Source organism: Hydra vulgaris, chromosome 02 (assembly GCF_038396675.1).
Source record: "Hydra vulgaris chromosome 02, alternate assembly HydraT2T_AEP".
Lineage (NCBI taxonomy): Eukaryota > Metazoa > Cnidaria > Hydrozoa > Anthoathecata > Hydridae > Hydra > Hydra vulgaris.
In genome coordinates, this window is record NC_088921.1 from 25,900,005 (window position 1) to 25,925,679 (window position 25,675).

A 25,675-nucleotide genomic window follows, 5' to 3' on the forward strand; every position below is an offset into this window, starting at 1 on the left:
ACATCTACATTGTCGTTCGACGCCATTGCAACAAAATGCTTTCACTGCGCATGCGCATGGACATAACGAGTTTTTGAAAGAATTCGTACCATGACTTACCAAGTTTTGGAAAAATGTCAATATTTTGTACTTACTTTATATTGCCATATAACAAGTTTTGCAAGAAACGGTTTTATTCATTAAATAGACGTCATAGAGAATTTCCAGAAAAATCTCATTTTTTTCATTTTTTGACTCAACCAGTTTTGGAAAGCTGCTCTTCAATTATGATAAATGCTCTTTCTTTTGCTTCTGCGTTTGCAGTGATTCCAGGCATCATTCTGAATTTTTTTGGCGATTGTGCAGTTAAGTAGATAAGTTAAGATAAGTAAAGTAAAAAACTCTGTATTTCCTCTTTTAGCAACCAAATTCGTTCTATGCACATTTTTTTATTGTGACTTTAACACCAAGAATATGCCTGGTCAGAGGTTCTTGGGGCTGTAATGAAGTCTGATGTGGCCTCTTTCAGGTTCACCCATTTGGGTTCCTCCCTCATTTTCAATCATGGATGTGACCAAGAAAAGCTAACAAACTAAGCTATTTCTTTCAATGGTTGCCTTTCTTCGGGGACTCCATTTTGCTGAGTGAGAACATGGCAATCTAGTTGGTAGCTCCAGTTTGTATAAAATATTCTTATCCAACTAATGCTGAAGGCAATGCATTACCTAAATGAAAACATACATACAAAATATTGATATATATTGTATGCATATCATTAATGTTGAAAAAGAAAAATTTTAATGGAAAAAGCCAAATTAATAGTCTAAAATTGTTTCTTCAAGTTTATCAGTAGGAAGTGGATGAGGCATTTTATGCAGGATATTAAACGATTCCTTATTGTGGATACTTATCTTTTAGTTTCTTTATAAACTGAAAATCAGTTAGAGCAGGTGATTTTGATGGTATTGGTGAATAGAAAATTATCATTTTTTAAAAACAAGGTCTAAAATGCGAGCATTACCCATAATACGGAACATGTCTGTTAAATAGCTCAGTTCGTAAAACGTTTATTATTCCACCAGAACTATCATAAGCTCCACCTAATGAAAAAAGTAGTTACATATTTATAAATAAATAATAATATTAACTTTACGAACCAGTATTGACAGAGCAGATGTTGTATATGATAAGGGATATTTTATCAACAACATTATACTCTAACATCGTTTCCCTTATCATAGCTGCTAGATTTTTAGAAGTTTCACTAGCATGTAGTATTTTAATGCCAATGTACCAAAAAATTGGTTTCTGACTGAAGGGCAATGACCATACGTTCCTAGAACGTATGGTCATTGCCCTTATACGTTGTAAAAAGAGCAGATTAATGTGGAGTGGAAATATCATCATGGAAATAACTTAATGAGCGAGTTACTCTAGCTCCTTTGTGGGTAGAGATTTCAGCTTCGGCGCATATCATAGCAACTGCCATTGCCTTTAAATAAAAACGAAGTAAATATATTTACAAAAAAAGTAATAATTTTTATTTTGAGAAGTATTATTACTTACGTTTGATTCAAGTTTCCGATTGGGTGGTTCGAACGAAGGGTCAAAACCATCAGAGTCATAATCATTTTGAGAGCTGGATTCTGCATGTAATTGCTCCAAATAATCAGGATACAGGTTTTTTAGTATGAATTGCCTATTAGCAGGATGCTCAACTATTTCTTGACTGGTGAATACGCAGCTCTTTCTATCAGCCCTTTGATGATTATAAAATATTTGTTCTTTGCTTTTCATTTTTCTTCTTATCTCAAGAAAATTAAACGGCATAAGAAAATTCATAGTTAATTTTCTTATGCCGTTTAACATTCTTGAGATTTTTTGTGATGCCAGCTCTTGATACTGACGGTAAGCTAAATTTCATATTACGGAGCTGCTCCAAATTCTCCAATATTATTTGTATAACAACTTTTGATGGCGCTGCAGGGTGCTCGTCAACTAAATGGTGATAGTAGCCAAGAATTGCCGAACGTCTGGAATGGTCTTGGAAATAGCTAAGTTTGTCCTAAGTAATTCATAAGGAGCAACTGATACCAGAAGCTCCCTCAATTCTTTTGAACATGCGGGATATATTTACGGAACTATATTTTTAACTAAATTATAAAATTAAATAGAAGTACTTTGTTTCTACTCCAACAAAAACAGTTAAACTTAATTTATAGTATAATAACTATTAACTTCATCTAATTTAAAAACGATATAAATGCTCTCTAGTAAAGAATAAACATACTTTAGTAATCCTGATAAGTAATTTTTTCTTCTTTCTATAAAGTAACCTTTTTTTTTTGACCTAATAAATTTTTAAATATTTAATTTTCTTTTTATTAAACTGTTTTTAGAACATATTTATTAATATTATGGAAAATATTTCATGAGAAAATAAAAAATAGCATCACCGTAATGCAGGCCCATCTCCACAAAAAGATCGCATTATGTCATAAATTGAAACACCTTTGACTTCAATTGGTTCCCTGGGTTCTTTAATATCTTCCAATTTTGTATCAATTTACATTATTTGTTGATTGTTTAAAGGACACTGCGCCAAAATATACAATTCTGGAGATTCAATTAACGACTGTACATGAGTATGTTCTCTGTATTTATTGAAGTATTCATTATTACTTAAGTAGATAGCTTTGTTATACATAACATTCACCATAAATAAAATGTATGCATGGCTTCCTATTGTCGAGCCATCGTGCCATAATTGCATATATCTTCTGCTTCTGATTTCTTTGTATTTTGTTTTTAACTCAACATCACTGTAGTTTTCTTTTAGTGGTATAGAAAGTCTATCAAATTCGAAAAAAATAGTTACTTTTGACATTAAATTGATACCAATATCACTTTTCAATATAACTTTTCCATATCACTTTTCAATATCACTTTTCAATATCACTTTTATCAAAATTCTGAAGTACGATTTGTGCCTCATTTTTAGTTTTTTACGTATCAATTTTAATGAAATCTTTCGTCCTCGGATTTTAGTCTCTGTAATAGAGGCATGCAGATTTTTATTTATGGAAATTTTGGGATATTTTTATGGAACAATTAGCTGACCTGTCATATTATCTCCTCTGTTAATTAGATCACTTAGTTCTTGTTTCAGCTTTTTATTTGATATGTTAGTTGGTACACTTACATTGACACTATCAAACTTGAGTTTGCTTTTTCTAATACGCTTGTTCTGTGCAACAACTTTATATTCTTCAAAGTTTTTAATTTTAACACTCTCTGAAATTAAAAAATCTTTGATTTATGACCAGCGTTACCTGGTAAATTCCCCAGTTTGTTGTGCACACCGTATTTTCTTGCAAGAAGTGAGTAATTTATTTTCTACCCTAATTTATATTTTAAAAATTCCTCTAAACAATCTTTTTTATTCCATGGCTGTGTAGAAGATACGTGGTCTCTTGATTTTACTTTGCCATCTGTTACCCTTTGTTTTCTAATTAATGCTCGCTTTCTAGCTTGTGTATTAATTTCAAAACTATGTAGCACACTTTGTTCCTTCGACTTAATAAAACGTTAAAACCAAACGCCCTACACACAAGTAAACATAATTTAAATGCTTTTCTAATCTCAATGAAAAAAAAAATCAACATATCTTTAAACAATAACAAAATAATAGTGTAGTCGTTTTTTAATTACAGTTAGGGGTGATTTTAGTAATAAAATGAAGGGAAGAGGGTGAATCCTTTAAAAGTGCCGATTGCTTTCCAAAATAAAAAGGCCATAACACTCTAAATCTACCAATTAGTGACGATTTTACTGAGGGGGAAGGGAGGGGTTGCAAGACACCGCCTCTTAACAACAGTGAGAACATTTAAGTGCTTACCTATGTTGCTTTACCTACGCCCAAAATAAAATTCCCTTATATTTAAGGGTAAAAATAAGGAAATAATCCCTCAAAATCAGCACTAGTAAAGATTTCCTTACAATAAGGAAATACAACTTTAAGGAAATAGTTTTAGTCAAAAAAATTTCTTTAAAAAAGGGAAATATTTAAGTAAATAATTTCCTTATGTAAATAAAGAAATTATTTACTTAATTATTTCCCTTTGAATGTAAATAAATGAGCGAAATTTTCCTTACATTAAAAACGTCATTTAGGCATTTTTTCTGCCATAAAGAATGTAATTAAGGCAATATTTCCCGACATTGGGGAATTTAATTAATGCAATTTTTACTGACTTTAAGGATTGTAGTTAAGGGATGATTTCCTGACAACAAAGTATATAATTAAGGCAATCATTGTGTCATTTGGCAAAGCCAAGGTTTATATTTTGAAACATGTACCTAAGCTACATTACAAAATAGTTGCGCGAGTAACACCCAAGATCCAAATAATTAAAAAGTCAAACGCGTTAAATAAACTCACAAATCAATATTAATAACTTATTGGGGAGCAAGTCAAAAGATTACAAGTATTAAAATATACTAAACTGTTTACACAACTTAATAATACAAAAATAAATAAGTTGATATAATATAATAACTGTAGCAAGAGCACACAAAATAACACAGCTACTTGTGCAGCCAAATATTTATGTGAATGCATTATAATAAATGCAGCATATTCATACAAATTTACAAAGTAACTTACACAGCCAAATATTCCTGTAATTAAAATGTAATTAAAAGCAACTGCAGCACGAGTATTCGTGTAACAAGGCCAGTTATACAGCTAAATATTCAAGTTTATACTATCTAATAAATGTAGCATGATGAGCACACAAAATAATAAAACTGAAGTAATTATACAATTTTGTTTACACTATTATTAATTTAACTATGCCATGCTTTCATACATCACAAGTGGTGATCACTAGTTAGTATATGTTACAGTTGAAAAAATTGAGCTACACTGTTGATGGTGCCAACCATTTTTCCTTGCCAAAAGTTAAATTATATTTTAAATTACAAAAATTTAAAAATTATCTCTAAATCGTTGGAATGCTCTAAATTAAGAATCCAAAACAACTTAAACATGTAATCCAAACATTCCACAATTGAAAATTCAGTCAAGCAAGCTTTTCAGTCGCACACAACCCAGTGATCATGTCAAGATAATTTGACAAATATTCTAGGTACAACTTGGGATGAGCCAAGTTTTGCAGAACATCTGTAGAATTGCCAGTGCTAGGCTAAATATAAACCACTAAGTACATGCAATACAAACTACACACTAAAAACTAAAGGTAGAAGTTTTTAGTTAAGGTAGGATATGTGATATACCCTTAGTAAGGTATAATTTTCTACCTTATAAGGTAGAAAATTATACCTTTAAGTAAGAAAATTGTATGACAAATAATTGCTTTTAACATAATTTTCTACCTTAAAAGGTAGAAAATTATACCTTACTAAGGGTATATCACATATCCTACCCTAAGGTAGAAATTTTTTTTTTTTTTTCAGTGTGTAGGAGATTTCCAATTCCATACAAATTAAAAATACTCACAGTTTAAATACTAAATTAAATAAGTTTCAAGTTAATGTTAACTTGAGGAATTAAAGACTTTATAAGATAAATGTGAATTTTTGAACTAAAAAAGAAAAAAAGACATTATATTTTAACAAATATGAACAGCAATGCATCCAAAACGGTTCTATATGCAATCAGCAAATCAAACAACTCCTTTGCAGTTTGGCGCTTCTTTCCTGTCATCGGCAACAGGTATAGCAATGCTTTCACAGCAGCTGTAGTCTGTCCGCCTATAAAAAATGCATTAAACTTACTAATTTTACTGTAAAATATGCAATTTATTTGTATTGATAACAGTCAACCTCTAATTATATTTACAAGTCTCGGAACTAGGGTTGGCATTCGGCAAAGCCGACCTAAAGGTGTTCGAGGTCGGCAATTTTTTGCCGACCTTGTTTCTATGTTTTATAGTAAGACCGTTTTATCAAATTGTTTTTGACGTCTAAAAGGTTGAAGTCGGCAAATTATTGCCGTCCTCATTTTTCCTAATTCCAAGAGTTGTATATATACATAACACTTCTTAGACAATTTATATATTAACTTACTTTGGAAGAAATAATGTAGCACAGAAGTTATCAAATTTCCTATACACACAACAAAACCATTACTTGCATCAGGATAAAAACGACGAAAATCTTGCAGCAGCGAAACATTAAATAAATCTTTACAACATAGGCTTACTAATGACAAAAAAATAATGACATGAATAGTAAGTTACGTACTAAAAACGGTTCTATTTACTTTTTAATATCTATTTAGAAAATATTTACTTTTTATGGCAAGGATAAGTAACAGGGTATCTACTGTACACATTATAGATATGATGGATGAAGTTTTTCAATCTTTTCACTTGTAGCAAAACGCTTTCTTTGCTGTTACTAGGAAATCTTTTTCAAACACTGATGCAGACAAGGTAGTTAACTTGACCATTTCTGTTTTCATATCATCGCTGCTATACCTGTAAATCAAAAATAGATTATATGTTTTACGCAACAAAGTGTGTAAACAATTTTTAATAAAATTCATGAACTACATAAATGAGTCAACGCAATACTCATTAGTTAAACAGTTATTTAAAAACAAACAATCTAAACAAGTCTTGACTTGAGTCTGTTATACTAATTACTTTCACAGAATTCGCACTCCTCAAATCCTTAACAGAAACCTGTGAAATGAGCTCATCATTTTGTAGAACAGTAGTTATCAATGAGTTTGCAGAGGGTGAATTGGACAGTGCTGCAGTAGTTTTATTTCTTTCCTCTTTCGGAGTTTAAGTCCATCTTTTTTAATTGCTGTTAAGCTTAGCACATGCGTTTTCTGTTTTGTTTTAAATTTTTTATATTCACTGGCTGGTGTCTTTCAACATATTTCTGGCACCGGGTACCGGTACTATTTTATTCAGAAAAAAAGTTGATATTTTCAGTTAATTTTGTTATTTACTTTATGATTATGAATTTAAATTTAAAAAATATTAGTTACTAAAAAAAACCTTTTTTTTTTTTTGAAGAGGTTGGGAAGGAGTGGGAAAGAGGTTTTTATTTTTAAGATGCAAAAAAAGTTTATATTTATAACAAATATGAATAAAATGCATAGATGCACCTCAAAAAGTTTTACATAAGTAATGTACTTGTATAAAACACTTCAATAAAAAATTTAGCTAAAATCAAATGCCAAAATCAACATTCAAATTTTTTTAATTCACTAAATAATCTAATTAAATCTAATAAAGTTTATCTAAGTTAATCTATTAAATCTATAAATATTTATCATTAAGCTCCTTGATTTATATTTAAAAACAAAAATGTTTATATAATTATTTGTGCGGCCGTGGCGCAGTGGTTAGAGCGCTTTCTTTAGAAGCAGGAGATCCAGATTCGAAACGAGCCCTCGACATATTTACGCGTCACGGTAATGATGGAGGCGTGAACTTCCTGGTTACATGTACTTCCGCGGTGCTCTGTGACAAGACCGTTAGGTCTTCCTGGGGCACCTAAATAAAAAAATAATAATAACAATAATAATGATTGTATATAATTAAAAGATAAAAGTGTTTAAAACTATATTCATACATATATATATATATATATATATATATATATATATATATATATATATATATATATATATATATATATATATATATATATATATATATATATATATATATATATATATAAATATAGAGTGTACATATAAAGCCTATGCATTGAACTTAGCTAGTTAGGCTGGTGGTATCAAATATGCTTGATTTAAATACTTTTCTACGTTAACCTTAGGTTAAAATTATACTTAACAATTTGATAAGAATTAAATGAATATTTCACAGTTTATTTAAAAAAAAAATTTTCTAATACTCCATGACGATTGGGAAACAGTTTACTGCTTCTAACAATAAAAATAACAATTTTTTTGTGAATAAATAACTTTTTCAGTATAATGTAACTTTATTATTTCATACGATATCAGCGCCTTTACTGTAACACTAAAGGCGCAATTTATTTTAAGGAAATATACTTTTGATCGAATACGATATAACCGTATTTCTTTAAAATAATTCCTTTGTTTTTACTTAATTTGGATTTATGAAAATAAGTTTCCTTAAATTATGGAATGCTATTTACTACGAAAGGGAAATTTTTAACGAAAAACCTGTAAGGACATTTTTTACCTTAATACGCTAAGAAAGATTTTTTGAGTGTATGAACAGCAGTTTTACATACATGTTTCTCTATATTACTTTTTAGATCATTTGCCGTTTTTCTCTTTATGGCTAGTTTTTCATTTTTTGTTCATTTCACTGACAAATTTAATTTTTTCAGTGTTGTTTGTCCTTCCGGAAAATATAAAGAAGATATAATAAAGCTTTAAAAACTTTTTAAATCTTTATTATATATTTTATTTGCTATATCTTTGACATTATTTATGATTGGTGTGGATATTAGTTTTGTCTTATGAAATATCTTTGTTTTATTAAATATCTTTTTAATGTAAAAGGTATTTTTAACTTTATATTATTTTTAAGAATTATAAATTTAATAAAATGATTTATTTTAAATATAAAATTATAATCTTCAATTACGTTCTAAATAATATCATATTTTTTTAACCTCTTTACTGTTTTAAAAAAGTTAATGTCGCCGAATGGCAAGTTCAAATCATCAGCTTGCTTTTTTTTAAGCAACGTTTTTTATTTCAAAATAAACTTATTTCTTAAAAAGTGTTTTATTTTGTATTTCAGAAAAATCGAATAATATTTAATGAGAATAAAAAAAAAACCCCGCCAATAGCAGGAATCGAATTACGACTTTCCGAAACCCGGTGTGCTAATCACTCGGCTACGCAGGCATATTGTCTAACAAAAATTTTAAAAGTACATATCAAATAAAAGACTATATAAAACGAAAATAAATGCTTCAGATCAAAGATCTTGCCGCAATGCAATTTACAAGTGAAAGTAAAACTGTAAAACTTCATATATGTTTTTGTATGTTTTAACATTTTGAAGCTTACGTATATTAGATATTTGCTCAGACTTTCGTTGAGTTTTCTTATAAAAAGAAGTCCTGAAACTTTTTCTCACTGTTATTTCGTTTGTAACGGCTGCCAAGAGTACCGCGTCAAACACGCTCGAATGAGCAGTGACATGTTCCTTATTATATTATAATATGATTAAGTTAAAGTTAATCTACTTAGTTTATATATATTAAGAATTTATAAATTAATAATATAATAAAATATTTTATTATATAAAATAAGATTTTATAGAGTATTAATAACATATCATCTTTAAAAGGTGTTATATTTTTATGATGCAATTATGATTTTGGTAATATATATAATTGTTGAATTATTGTGTTTTGTAGAAAAAAAATTATATCTTAATAACTATTTTATTTCACAATTTTTTTGTTAAATGGTACATATCTCATTAAGTATAACAATCTTAGTTCATTTAGTTGTTTTAATAGCTTTATTTAGATTTAGTTAAAACGGAATTTAGTAAAGTTGGTCAAGATCAAATCTAGCATTAGGCTCAGCATGTTTTGTAAAATCGTTACTCTAATGTAAAATGTGTTCAAAAATTTTGTTTGTTTAAAAATAAATAGAGATATTGTCAACACATGAACAATGATTTGTCACCAATCACATTGAGATGCAACCCAATTTTTATCAGAAGCAAAAGTGCTAATATCAATTAGGCTTTTATCAAAGGAACTGGGAGTTTTTAAAGAATAATTGGTAAAAATTATTAGTCATTCAAAAGAAAATAAGTTAAAAAAAAAAGAAAAATCATTTGTCCTTTTATGGTTAGTTATGCTTGTTACTGATGAACTGTTACAAATAAATTTTAATAGAGTTGATTTGAAGACTAAGTTTACCTACTTAAAAATAGCCTTTTTCCTTTTTCTGAGTTATTGTCAAAAATTATCCTGGATAAAGAATTTTATTTTTTTTAATTCTGTATTAAAAAAAATATTGAAATATCGTAATACAGGTTGTTACCAATCATGTTTATATGATTTAATCAGCCAAATACAACAGAGAAAATATATTTTAATAAAGTTGAACTTCAGGTAGATATTGATGTGGAGCAATCCTTTGGTCATCTCAAAAACCATTTTAGGTCACAATAGAGGTTGAACAGTTCAGTGCCCCAACGATATGCTCACCCTAACAATATACTGCAAAGTATATTTTACATGCATTTTACTGGAAAATCTTTGCATTTTGTTCAGGATAACAAATTCCAGATGACACTAACTTTTGAGAACAATGATAAAGATAATGTACATAATGTTCATGCTAAATTAACACAAGCCAACCAAATTCGACTTGGTATTGTATAAAGAACATAAATTAAAACTGTTTATTTGCAAATCAAAGGCGTTAATATATTGTTGAATGCTACATGGCCAAATGTTACAAGGATTTTTTAATGTTGTATAATTTACGTTTAGGCATTATGCAAACTCCAAACTTATATAAGTTCATGGTTATGTCAAATTAGAAAAAATTTTGCAAAAATACAATAAAAAGCATTCCCCTTACCCCTCCCCCCTCTCTCTCACACACACCAAATACAAGTGCAATTAATAAAATAGCATTAACATGCAGAGTGCAGAGTTTACAAAAAGCCTGTTTTCAGTTTCATATCTAAACCCAATGAAATGTTGTAGTTACCGTATGTTGTAGTTACCGCATGTTGTAGTTACCGCATACGTTTTTTTAGTTATTTTTATTTTAAATAAGCACTATTTACTTGGTATTTATGGTTGAAGAAAATGAAATTTTTTATGGCAAGTTCAATTGTATATCAAGCAATTGTCAAAATTTACTTGCCCTTAATAACTTCTTTTTAGAATAATCAATTCTGAACCCCTCTCCTCCTCTTTTTTACTTAAAGCTAGTTTCCTAATTTTTATAATAATTTTTTTTAGAAAATATTCAGTAAAAAACATTTAGCTTTTTAAGATTTTTTTTTTTAAATTTTATTCATACTTTTATAAACATTTTTATAAAAAAGTTTTATAAAAATATTATAAAATATTATTAAAACTTTATAAATTATAAAGTTTTATAAAAATATTATTATTTTATTAAGCTATAAAAAGTATTAAATTAAATATCCAAAATTAAAAATGCTTTATAAATAAAAGTCATAAAAATATTGTCATATTAAGCCATAAAAAATGATAATTAGTAATAATCCCTTATTTGAATTTGTTAGAAATTAGATGAACTAAATATGAGAAAAGTTTGTTTTAAAAAACGGCCAAAACTTGGTTCATTATAAAAAAATCAATTCGTTGTTGTTGTTTTTTTCGCGTAAGTTTAGCGCTGCTCGTGTGCAACCCTAACTTTACGGAAATGTCGTGAAACGTTAGTAAATACCAAATAGTTACGAAAACAACGCTGAGCGTACGCTTTCCGTAACCTTAGTTGATCAACGCAAGAGTTACGAAAGTTTGGTGAATACGCACCCAGGCTCACTAAGACTTAGGGAACCACTAAACCAAGAAGCAGCCTCATAAGACTTAGGGGACAAATAAAATAAGGAGGCTACTCATTTTTGGTTTAAATTTTTGGTTGTAACAACCTGCTCTCAACTTCAACTCCCAAACACAAACCTTTATAAACAAGTTTGCTTTTTTTTTATTGATTTCAGAGAGCAATTGGTATTTTAAAAGGTTTCTGTAAAGAAAGGATTTAAAATAAGTTGTGTTTTTTCGTTAAAATAGTTAAAGTGGTAAAAAAATGGTTAAAATTGCAAAAGTTAATAACTTATTCTGAGAAACTTCTTTAACTAAAACGAATAATTTACTATTTGAATAATTAATAACATAAACAAATGACAAAATATTCAAAGTCATAATAATCAGAAGTATCCTGAAAAGGTGATAAAGACCATTGTGATAAAATCATGTTCAGTGCTAAATTATAGTTTAAAAAAACTTTAATAACTCTTATCACCAGAATCAATATATCCAGATTTGAAAACAGAGATAAAATCTGTATTATTAGTATTTATAAGCTAAAAAAAACATTGAAAAGCCAAGTTAAAAAATAAAAAATGAATCAACTTTTAGAATGTACCCTTTTCTGATAACTGTTTTTAATTTTTTTCCCCAATATTTTTTTTTCCTAATTATTGTTCTACAAAATAATGGAAATTTATAAAAAAATGGAAATTTATAAAACTGTTATTTCTTATTATTATTCATCAATTAACAAGAATGAAATTATTTTTTAGACCTCTGTCATCTTATATGAATGCTAAATAAACAAATTTTATTAAATCATTGATTTTTTTTTAAAAAAACGAAGATTAGTTTAACATTTCATTACGTTTCACAAAAACTCAATCAACGATTCATAAAAATTCAATTACTGAATGAACAAATGACAAATAATTATTTACGATGCACAAACAAGAAGTATTATTATTTAGTCTAATTAAATTATAAACTTATAATTCAAAAATTTACTTCAACAATATAAACTTTTTTAACAGTTTTTGTAAAAATTTTTCTAAAACAAAATTTTTTATTATTAATTCCCTATATAATAATAGTATGTAACCAGACCCGCTGTTTGATTGTGGTGACACGCTCTACATTTCTTTAAAATTGAGCTGAGTATATAATAAATGATTTGCAAAGGAAAACACTAAAAATCAATTTTTGGTATTATTATAGCTTGCTTTACCTTTTAGAGATATAGGTACTTAATATTATATCAGCCTGATAATAAACAAAAATTTAAATATAAAAGAATATGTCAAACTTTGCTGAAAGAAAAAAATAAACACAAAAACCAGATTAACTTTTATTCTTGAAATTTGCGTAATTTTTGCCTACAAGTATATAATTGTTTCAGGTACTAATATCTTAAAGACTTAATCTTTTTCCTGAAAAAAATTGTTAGCATTAAAGTTACTTTAAAGGCAGGGGGGTAAAAGTTATGAACTCTTTTACCCGCTTCTTTTTTAGTTTTCGCATACTTTATGAATAAATAGCTGGATAATAAAAAAAAATCTTTTAACTAAAACTATTTTTTGTTACAAACTATTTTTTAAAAGAATATTTTAATATCCTAACTTCCACAAAATCACAAAAAAACTAAAAAAAAACCAAGCCTCGCTTAATTATATTAAATATTCATTGTTTAAAAGTGGTTTTAACAAGCAGATGTTTGCTTAACATCGAGAGATCATAATAATCACATTTAAATTTCTAAATGGTACAACTAAAGCATTAAAAAGATTTTTCAATTGACCTTCAGTTAACAAACTAATGAGATCAGTATCACGAAGGTTTTCTAAATATTATTATAAATAAAATAAAAGAGTTTAATTAAGTACAAAAATTTAATTCAAGAAAATTTTTTAAATAAAAATGTAAAAATTTGAACTAAATAAAATTGTTTTGTTATTTACACTTACCGAAAAGACTCGAAACCATTCATTAAACTTTTATAAAAAACAAATGTTATTATTTAAATCCAAGTGGGCAAAATGATATCTAAAATGCATCTAATATACATCTACAAACAGATCTAAAAGACGTTGAATTTACGTCGTGATTGAATGCTAAATTGACGCCTTTCTTATGGATGTCTTTTAGATGCATTTTATTCGACACAAAAAATATTCCTGAAAATAACATCTAACAGGCGCTTTGTTTTAGATGCATAAAAAACGTTAAATATACATTTTAAGGATGTATATTAAATGATGTCTAAGGGGCATTAAAAAAAGTCCATCAAACATTTTCCATAGATATTATTAGCTTTTTTTCCACATCTAATATACATCCTTAAGTTGTATATTTCACATCTTTTATGAATCTAAATCAATGCATCTTTAAAATATTATTTTTATTTGGTATCGAATGAAAAGCATATAAAAAGCATCTATAAGATAGATATCTATTTTGCGTTCATTCACGACGTATATTAAGGCGTCTTTTAGACTAGCTTTTGGATGTATATTAGATGCATTTTAGATATTTTTTGTCCAATTAAGTTGAATTAAGTTAAAAATATTCGGCAAGTAAAGAATCCATTAGGTTCAAATTTGTTAAACTTATTTATAAATTTAAGAATTATACAATATAATATAATTATGTATCGAGTTCGCCAACTCACTGTTCCACGTCATCGATATCTAAAATGTAAAATAATGTAATAATAAAAACATGGTAAATAAACACACTGATGCTTTAAAAAGCATATAGACTTTTCAATAATCTGTTAACATGAAATATATATAAATTTTTGCTTGGCTTTCTGCAAATTTCAAAAAACATAAATCAAAGATAGGAGATATGACAAAATTTTCTGTTGCACAGTGACCAAATTTATTATGAAAAAAGCTTATCTTATTCACAAGCAACAGTTAATTTTAATTTAAATGTGTAATTTAATGTGTTTATGCGAAAAGTTGTAGTGAGTTAAATATATAACTGCATCAGCAAAATTTGTGTGTTTTTGTTACATTTTAAAAATGTTTGTGTAATAAATAAATTTTATTTTAATGGATAAATTTGAAAATGTTTTACATGTTTACCTTTATTACACGCTTTTCTTTTCTGGCTACATGGATATTTCCATATCTTTAACGGAACCACCACTACAATCAAAGGAATCTGTCAAAATGAAAATATTTAATAACTTATTTAGGTAACTCAAGCATAATGATGAATGTAAAAATACTAGTATTACACAAAAACGAGCCTAGGAGTATATTTTTAATACAGATAGTGATGTATATATTATTAAAACTATACCTAGTAAAGTACTCCATATATTTACATGTTTTACTAGACTTATCTTTTCCCCATTACCTCTTCGATTTAGTTTCCATTGTAGTTGGTTGAAAAATAATCTGACAAATTAAATTTAAACGGGACAAATTAAATTTAAAAATAAATTGACATATATTTGAATATATCAATGGAGTTACATATTTAAATTTATAAAATAAACTGACATATATTGGAATAAATTAATGCATATATATTATCAAATTTATAAGTGTTAAACTTAAATAAGAAATTCAGAACAAATTTTTTTTTTTTTTTGCATGTACAAACAACATACAAACTTAAACATAAACAATAAAATGTTTCTCAAATCGTTATGTTATAAGTAAATGCATAAAAAAAAATAGTCGAAATAAAATTTTGTATGCTCCATTTAAATTTAGTTTTAAATTAATTAATGATTAATTACAAATAATATCATTTACTTTTTCATTATCACGTACACATGCTCTCTTGGATTCCTGCCATCAACCTTTTTTAAATTATCAAGCTAAAAAAATGTAACAAAAGGTAATATTAACAGCAGAGCTACTTAGCATAAATCCACATTTGTGACACTACATTATTACATATATTACATTATATATATCCATTACATATATTTTTCATTAGAAATTAAAAACACCAAATAAGCCAAACGGAAACTTATTTTCAAGTAAGATATATAGTTAATACCAATTTATTAAATTCTGTTTTGTCATTTAATTTATTATCAAGAGAAACCACTTCATCCATTGATTCTAGAAGCTTCATCCCCCTTGCATGATACATTACTTCTACTACCTCCTTTAAAATAACTTTTATTTCTGCCAACTCCTTAAGAATAAAATGTTGCGTTTCTTTAAACAATAACATATATGTGGAAAAAGGTTTTACTTTAAACTTATCATTTATCTCATAAAATAAACAATGCTATTAGTTGTAAGATTGTAACTATGTTTACATACACCGACATTTTTATTCATAAACAGTTTTTAATGATAATAATCCCCAAAAATACAATATTTGTTATTTTATTTGCTTTTTTATTTACTTTTATTTACAAATAGTCGCCTTAATATTTTCCCAAACTTACTTTTTATATCAGCAAATTCTTGCGATGAATCAGGAGCCTTTAGAAGGAGGCAGACTTGAAACCTAGAAAAAATAATCTAGACTCTAAACAGTTATTTAAACATGTGGGAAAGAAAAAGTTTACAAGGTGGTATAGAAAATTTTACTTAACAGGTAAACAAATAAAAAGTCGCAAATTAATCTGCATTGACATACTATTATCCTTTTATTTTTCTTTCGGCTTGGCTTTAGAGCAATTGCTGAGCTTTCCTTCTGTAAAAAATTTGTCTATAAAGTTTCTTTAACTATTCACATTAAACCTGGACTTACAAAAAACATACTAATTAGAGATTTCAGAAAAGAAAAAAAAAGTTGTTTTTAACTAAGATCGCAGTTTCTGAATCTGTTTAAATCTGTTTAAAAGACATAATAAATATTGTGAATTAGTGAAATCAGACAAAAAGTTCCACCAACTGCCATCCTCATTACTGTTTTATCAACCAGTTTTGATTTTATACCAAACTGATTGATTACAAGTACATTAAATCTATATATATATATATATATATATATATATATATATATATATATATATATATATATATATATATATACATATATATATATATATATATATATATATATATATATATATATATATATATATATATATATATATATTCTCATATATATATATATATATATATATATATTCTCATATATATAATATATATATATATATATATATATATATATATATATATATATATATATATATATATATATATATATATATATATATAATCATTCCATGGTTTGACTATCTTTTGCTTTATATATATATATATATATATACATATATATATATATATATATATATATATATATATATATATATATATATATATATATATATATATATATATATATATATATATATATATACATATATATATATATATATATATATATATATATAAAACAAAAGATAGTCAAACCAGTAAACAAAGGTAAATCTTTTTTTTTCAAAAAATTTAAAATTATATTTAGTGCTGTTTTGGTATTGTAGCAAGATGTTAGAGAAAAGAAAATACAATAAGTTTTAAATCCGATGATATATTTTTAGCAATCTTATTTAATCGATAAACAAATATAAATACCTCACAACTAATAAGATAAAATATATCACAAACTTTAAATGGAAATTTAGTAATTTCTATGTAATTCCTAAAACTTACAAATGTCAAGAAATTGTTAATAAGGTAAAAGACTCTTTATTTAATGAAATGAAACCACCATAGGATTTTAAAGGTAGACCAATTATTACCCGAATAACTTCGCAAACATCTCAATTGAGCCAGTTTTTACATATATATTTTATCACCGGTTGTAAAGAAACAAAAATCTTTCATTAAAGATGACTAGGATTTCCTCAGAAAAATTCCAAGAAAGTTTGAATCAGTAAGTTGTATAATGACATGCGACATTGTTAACCTTTAAACAAGCATTCCACATTATCTTGATTTAAAGGCCCTAAAGTTCTGGATATTTAAATATAAAGAATTGATAGATAAAAGATTTAAACCTGAATTCATAATTAATTCAACATCTTTTATTTTAAATAACAAAAATTTCGTATTCGATAAATAACTATTTCACTAAAGAACTGGCACAGCCATGGGTACAGCTTTCGCACCAGATTATGCTTGTCTTACTATCGGGTTTCTAGAAGAGACTAAGCTTTTTCAAAAAATCTTACCTCAGTATTTTTCAAACCGTTAAGTAGATGATATAAAGAAATTTTATCTTAGATATATTGATGATGGTTTTATAATCTTGTCAAAACATCTTGACATCATAAATTTTAAAATTTCTCTTACTGAATTAAATGATTAAATTAGTTTCACAACCGATTTTGGCAAAGAGTTTTCTAAAAATGATTACATCTACAGTGTAATTAACTTTGAAGACATCGCAGTTACTCTTAATAATTGCAAAAAAATTCAAACAGACATTTATTGTAAAGAAACTAACACTCATGGCTACTTAAACTATAACAGCCTTGATCCATTTTACATCGAAAAGAGTATTCCTTATAATTCAGCTAAAAGAATAATTGTTTTTACATCTAATTACGCAATTAAACAACTTCGTTTAAAAACTAGTCTAAAACTATTGAAAAACATCGTCTAAGAACTCTTCGTCAGAATTAAGCTTATGTTTGAAAGATTGTGAATACCCTGTAATTATAGATAAAGCATTCCATGATGCAAAACTACAAAGACCAGCACCAAAAAAGAAGTCTGAAGAAATATTTCCTTTAGTGACAACATTCTCAAGCAATCTCAATTGTTAACCTTTAATCTCAGAAGCTAACCTTTTACTCAAAATATCTTATAATGAAAGAGTCAAAAATGTTTTTTCTAACATTCATACGGTATTTGCTTTTAAACAACCTCCTATCTTACTAAGAAAACTTACTTCTTTAAAAGTTGAAGCATTTATTAAGAAGATTGACATATTTAAATGCAAAGACATTTAGTTTAAAATATGCAGACTCTAGCTAAGTAAGTCAGAGTTAGGGTTAAGAAGTAGATGAGTACTTAAACGTAAATATTTCTAGTTGCAGAACCGGCCAATGAACTAATAGATTCGAGAACCATATTTTTACCTGTCAACGTTCCAACAAAAAATAAAATTGAACCTTTTTTTCAACTTTTTATTTTCCTTGAGCTTAACAATGAAAGTTTTTTATTATCATACGAAAAGCATCTGCACAAACAAAAACATGATACTTTTAATTGATACTTCCTGTGTATCATTAGAATTTCATCCATCATAATAGCTACTTATAGCAACAATATGCAATTAAAGCTATTTTTATTTTGTATGCAAAAATCTTGCTAGAATATCAAAACAGAACAACTGAAACAAGAGTTTCTCCACCATCAACATTAATTTCCTGTTTTACTTTTTGATACTAAAATCCTTCAGGAATAACTTCAACATTTAGCCCAGCATCGATTCTATTTTCAACATTATCTTGAATTCCAAAGTAATTGTGTAATTTGTTTGCATTGGTACTACTTCTATTGGAACATTTAATTTTGCTACGTAGCATCGCAAATGGGTAAAATTTTGTCAGAACCAACGATTGTTAACAAAGCCGAAAATGCTTTTTTTTGATACATTATACTGTACACACCATAAAACAAGTTTGTCTTGTAATTAAAGCTGATCTAAGTATTTTAAGTGAGAATTTTGGTCATCATCTTGACTTAAGTTGTCTAAAGTTTGGAAAAAATCTTGATCATTGGAAAAATTAAAATTCTTTAAAATATTTTCCGTATTTTTATGGTGAGTTGCCTCATTTGTAAAATCAACTGTGGTATTGTCAACTTGAGATATAGAAGGTAAAACTGCAGAGCAGTCGAAAGGCATATTATCTCCTATCAAATAACAAGTAAAACATCACACTATAAAACAGCTGACTTATTATTTAAGAACATTTAAAAAGAGTAAAAGAAAAAAGAGTATTTATTTTATTGTTGTTTTATATGACATGTATTACATTTAAGATACATTAATAATCAACCTTACAAATTTGTTCAACCATAACCTTATAAGTAAGTTTATATAATAAATTGTATGTATAACTATCGGGGGCTATTTGTATAACTATATGCATTTTAAACCATATTACTTTACTTTTATATTGCATTTACTTATAACTTTAGATCATATTACTTTAAAAACCTGGAACCCAAACTTTTTATTATTAATAACACTATTGTACTTAAAAATTAAATTTTTTTTGTAAATCTCCTGGTTTTGTTTCTCAATGTAGTCCATAAGTCTCTTTGGTCTTAAAGACCTTATGAAATCCTAAGTTAAGAGTTTTAGAGCCTACCAAAAATTTATAGAATCACCTCCCTCCCTTTTTCTCGTTTTAATTAAAGAGAAAGGTGAATTTATGTGACTTTCTATACAGTTTTTTTTTTAGAAAACTGAATCCATAAATTTTAACAACACTTAAATCTGTATCAGATAATTGTATGCAGATAAAATAATCAAGAGCTGTATTCAAATAACTATTATATTATTATAATAATACGTCTATTTCCACAAAAACTCTTATTTCTTTTAAGACAGAAACAAATTATTTGTGGTAATTACATACTTTCTTGCCATTTTTCACAATTAATTTCAAATATTTTTACACATAAAACTTAATTATTTAAAATAAGCTGAGTATAATCTCGCTGCGTATTTTTTAGTTTCCAGCCTTCAAATAAAATCTCATATAAATCCCACAAAAAACCAACGTGGAATTTCCCATGTGAATAAATAACATATGGTTCCCACATGTAACCCATGTGGGAATACCCATATGGGTTTGAAGTAACAATATTCTATGCGGATACCACACGGGAAAATCCATCTCATGTAAATCCCATGAATCCCACACGAAATCCACATGGAGCCCATGTGGGACACGGTTTTATTTTTCACAAGTTTAGGATAGTTCTTTTCTGTGATGAAAATATTATTTTACGACAAACGTAACAAAAATTTAAACACTTTCTTGACATGTTGATTTGACAAAATTAATAGAAAAGATTAGACCAGAAACTTTAGCAAACACACAAAACTAATATCACAAGTTTTAAACATGAATAAAACATTATGGATAATCAAAAACAAAACAAAAATACTTTTTCAAAAAATAAAAAATTGTACCCCTGAGAAAAAATTTTTGCTTTTATTTCTCAAACTAGTGCTAATATGTCATCTTCAATGTCATTTTTGAATTCAGCTAGTAGAAATACATAAGAAACAACTAATTTTGGTTCCGAAACAAAATCACTGTTGGGCAGTGTAATTTATCTGCATTAGGGTCGAGCTAGCTTTTTTGTTGTTTAGTTCGAAGTGGTTTTTTAGTTTCTTTTCTATACTTGATGTTAGTACGCATTTTTAACAACTTGTTATTATACGGTTGAGAACATCTAAATTTTCTAGCGGCTGCTGTTTGAGAACGTCCTGATCTATGATTGAACATATTTTTTAGTTTTCTAATGTTATTTTTGTTGCTATTTTTATTGGCAATTTTTCTTTTTAATATACCATATTTTTTTACTTGTTTAATCCAACGATATATACTACGTTTTGGGGCAAGATGAACTGCTTTGCAATTTAATTTAATTCTATTTCAGGATTCTGAACAATGAATTTGTACAATTTATTTTTTATAGTCTCGTACATTGCCGTTTCCAGTAAATTGAAAAAAAAAGAAAGTAGTAAAAAATTGTTTTAAACTTTTCGATTAAATTCTTTATTTTGAGTAGTTTACAATGTATATAGTGTGTAATAATAAAACTATGTGCACTTTTATATTTGAGCCAAAACTTAGTTACTACCCGTTATTTTGCAAAACTAACATTGAATTCATTGTTCTCTTGATCTGCTGTTAGCAAATGATTAAAAAACAGTAAATGCATAAGTACTCTTTACCTTCAGATGAATTCAAGACTGTCAATGTGCTTTTTTAGCAAAGTTTGGCTTTAACAATTTTTTGTTTACTTCCGCTCTTATTATTTAGGTTTATGATTTTTAGTCTCACTAGTTTTTATCATTTGTTACTTATGCTTTGACAGGTAAGTCAGTTAGAATCATTGTTAAACGCTTTTTTCTACCTCTATTTGATGCTAACATTTGACTTGCTTTAAGCAGAGGCCTAAAACTTTCAGTTTGTATAATTTAATTTTCAAAAAACTAATGGAGTGGTTGAGTCATAATCGAGATTTTGCTTGATAAAAGTGGATCTTTTACACTTCTGTCTAGATGATTAGCTGATATTTTAACCAGACTCTTTAAACCTTTTATTCAGTGGTTCTATTTGAACTGAATACGGTTGGAAAATATCTTTATTTAAGTCTGCATGTGATTTGGGGATCAACATCAGTAAAAATATCAGAAATTACGGGTAAATACCAGTTGCGGCAAAACCGCTCAAAATATTCTTGGGAGAAACAGCCTGTGGAAATGCAACGCCTACGATTTTTGGAATATCATATAATGTAACGTGTTTCGAGGATTTGTTACCAACCATGAAGTCATGCCAGTATTTATATCGCTTTTGAGAAGACCATAAACAGCCTTATACATCGGTTTCAATCTTACAAAGTTTTCTTTCTTCCTATTAAGACAAGATCTTTAACGTTTGTACAAGGAAAGAATAAAAAATGGTGGAACGTTATTTCCAATAGTATTTTGTGTGCATGCTAAAGTTACAAGTGTTCTTCTTTCAGCTGATCTGATAGCTCCTACTTGTTTAATCCTTTCTTGGAAATAATTTTTTTAGATTTTTGTAAAGTAGTTACTGCTGTTTTGTTCATGGCCCAAATGTTATTTGGTGGATAGGAGTAATTATGCAGGTATGTTGCAAGTTGGTGCAATATTCTGCTTTTTGAAACTGGTTGTTCGACTTAATATAGTAGCTTCAGGTTACCTTAAAAAAATATTTAAATGGCACTTTATATATACAGTAAGCCAATCTTTACCATCTTGCTCTTCTACAATCCAAGAATTAATTGCAAGCTGGAATGTAAGTTTGTGACTTTTATGGAGTTAGACCAAATTAAATTTCTGCTGCTTGCAACGAGTTGGTTACCAGTTCTTTTTCTATTGTGTCTTGCAATATCAGTCATTTACTTAGTCCAATATTCATGCAGGTAGGCTCTTGATTTTTTGTTATGTAATCATGAGATATTTTTACAATAACGTGTTAATGTTCTGTAGTTAATACCATGGTCATTTGGGGATGATCTAATAGATATGTTATTAATCTTTACATCAGCACTTATCAGCACGCATTATGACATCTGCAGAAGTTTTACTTCCTAGTTTTTCGTTTAAAATGTTGTGGCGTTTTTTTACTAAGCAAAGGAAAAATCTTCTCATGTTCATTTATACGCCAAATATATATGTATATAAATTCTGGACGCCCATCATCGTGGACTCGACAAAAAAAAGCAAAGCTTCGCAGGTTGACCAATAATTGAAAAGGTGTAAGTCAAAGAAAACTTGCACGTAAATTCAACGTCGATCAAAAGACGATTTGTACACCATTGGCCAAAATGAGCATTAAGCACCGTAAACTTAAAAAAATATCCGAATACAATGATGGACAACGTCTAAGGGCACCAAAAAGAAGCCGAAAACTCTTAAATCACGTCTATAAAGAACGGAGTGTTTTAATTTTAGTCGACGAAAAATACTTTTGCTTCGGTGGCGATGAAATGCTTGGAAATGCTGGATATTACACGGATGACAAAGACAAATGTCCAGATAATGTTCGTTTTGCAGAGAAAGAAAAATTTTTAAAAAAATTCTTGTTTGGATAGCACTATCTGAGCGTGGAATGTAAAAACCACTCTTTTAGTCAACAACATCGGCTGCAAGTTAATCAAGCATTTATATCAAATAATGCTTAGAGGAACGACTTATATTATTCATCGATAAGTATTATCAAAACCCAAATTACATTTTTGGCCAGATTTAGCTAGTGCTTATAGGCCTAATGAGACCATTTCCTGGATGATTGATAATATCAAGTTCGTGCCGGTCGATATGAACCCTCCTAATGTCATCAAAGCCCGGCAAATTGAAGACTTTTGGGGAGTATTGGCTCAAAATGTGTATGAGGGTGGATGATACACCCAAAATTCGGTTTATAAAAAATAATATTGTTAAAATAAGTATTGTATTAACTTAAAAAAAATATTTAAAAAAATTTTGCTTTTATTTCTTTAAAAATACAAGGCTTTGATTTTTGTGTAACTAGTTTTTCCTCACACGTGTTATATATATATATATATATATATATATATATATATATATATATATATATATATATTTATATATATATATATATATATATATATATATATATATATATATATATATATATATATATATATGTATTTGTATATATATATATATATATATATATATATATATATATATATATTTATACATATATATATATATATATATATATATATATATATATATATTTATATATATATATATATATATTTATATATATATATATATATATATTTATATATATATATATGTATTTGTATTGACGGTTGAGCCATGACAAGCGGCTCAACCGTCAACTAGTGAGGAGAGATCAAACTTACAAACAGAGTTGCGGTTGATTGGAACTCTCTCACACAGCACACTGTAAACGCTCCAACTTTAAATACATTTAAAGATTGTATTTCGATATGATAAACTGTTAAATCAACTGTTAAATATATACATTTTAACTGAAAATAATGACGTAACAATAATAAATAAGTACATATTTATCTATATATATATATTTGTATATATATATATATATATATATATATATATATATATATATATATATATATATATATATATATATATATATATATATATATATATATATATTTATATATGTATATATTTATATATATATATATATATATATATATATATATATATAAATATATATATATATATATATATATATATATATATATATATATATATATATATATATATATATATATATATATATATATATTTAACAGTTGATTTAACAGTTTATCATATCGAAATACAATATTTAAATGTATTCAAAGTTGGAGCGTTTACAGTGTGCTGTGTGAGAGAGTTCCAATGGACCGCAACTCTGTTTGTGAGTTTGATCTCTCCTTACTAGTTGACGGTTGAGCCGCTTGTCATGGCCGTGCAGGTTACGCACCTCACGCTCAATTAGTTGGTGCTGTGAGCCCAAAAATTAACTTCACCAATGTTGTTGAAAATCTTGAATTGTTGGATTATATCTCCACGTAAACGACGTTCTTTAAGGGCTGTAAGTTTGAGTATTTGCAGACGCTTTATTTTAACAAAATAGCTGATAGATGATATTGTCTTACTGAAGCGGTTTTGAACATCCTCAAGCAACTTAATGTCTGTTTCTAGATACGGGGACCAGGTCGTATCTGGAAACAGAAATCCTAGATGTCGCTGGATATAAATTATATAGAGTGTGCGCCACAAAGTTCCACAACATGCGATTTGCTGTGGATCCTGCTTTCTCAACTTTCAAGCTTTCAATAGTTGTAGTTGTAATTGTGTGACGCATGCCATCGGCGGTTTCCATGGAATACTCAGATGATATACGATTTTTTGGACTACCTGCATGCATCACCTTACATTTATTTATTTTAAAGTGCATGAGCCAAGTAATTTACCATGTAACTGCGTTATCAATCTCTGCCTGAAGCGTTGTGATGTCTGATTCTGGCTTTATGATCCCAATAGTTTTGCTGTTATCAACGTATAGAAATATCTTGTAAACGATACTATCACAAAGATCTTTTATAAAAAAAATGAAAGTAGTGGCCCTAAGACAGAAGATTGAGTAACTGCGCTTGTGACGTTCTTCCACTCAGAAACTTGTTTTTCTTCGTTACTTATGATCTTTTAGCCACATTTCGATCCAAAGTAGCAGTTTGTTGTGAATGCCGCATGTTTTCAGTTTATGTTGGAGACGTTTGTGTGGACTTTATCGAATGCCTTAGCAAAAATCGGTGTAGATAATATCAGCATTGTAACCTTGGTGTATAGTCTCAGAAAATATATCGCGAGCTTCAAGGAGGTTAGTCAGACATCCTTTTTTACAAAGAAAACCGTGTTGATGCTTGGATATTAGATTACTTTCTACGCAATG

At 27.6% G+C, this 25,675-nt stretch overlaps 1 protein-coding gene across 2 annotated transcripts in view; it reads right to left on the reverse strand.

Moving 5' to 3' along the window:
• Positions 1-14,092: 14,092 nt before the first annotated feature.
• LOC136076839 (uncharacterized) overlaps positions 14,093-25,675 on the reverse strand; it is a 29,514-nt gene continuing 17,931 nt past the window's right edge. Inside the window, exons 2-8 of one of the 2 annotated variants that reach the window (XM_065790413.1) lie at positions 16,117-16,173; positions 15,923-15,984; positions 15,523-15,663; positions 15,273-15,337; positions 14,812-14,909; positions 14,592-14,670; positions 14,093-14,189 (exon numbers count right to left, since the gene is read on the reverse strand). In XM_065790413.1, coding sequence (XP_065646485.1) covers positions 14,618-14,670; positions 14,812-14,909; positions 15,273-15,337; positions 15,523-15,618 — 312 coding nt within the window. In that variant the 5' untranslated portion in view covers positions 15,619-15,663; positions 15,923-15,984; positions 16,117-16,173 and the 3' untranslated portion in view covers positions 14,093-14,189; positions 14,592-14,617. The remainder of the gene's footprint in view (positions 14,190-14,591; positions 14,671-14,811; positions 14,910-15,272; positions 15,338-15,522; positions 15,664-15,922; positions 15,985-16,116; positions 16,174-25,675) is intronic. The other variant, XM_065790414.1, reaches the window with a different exon arrangement.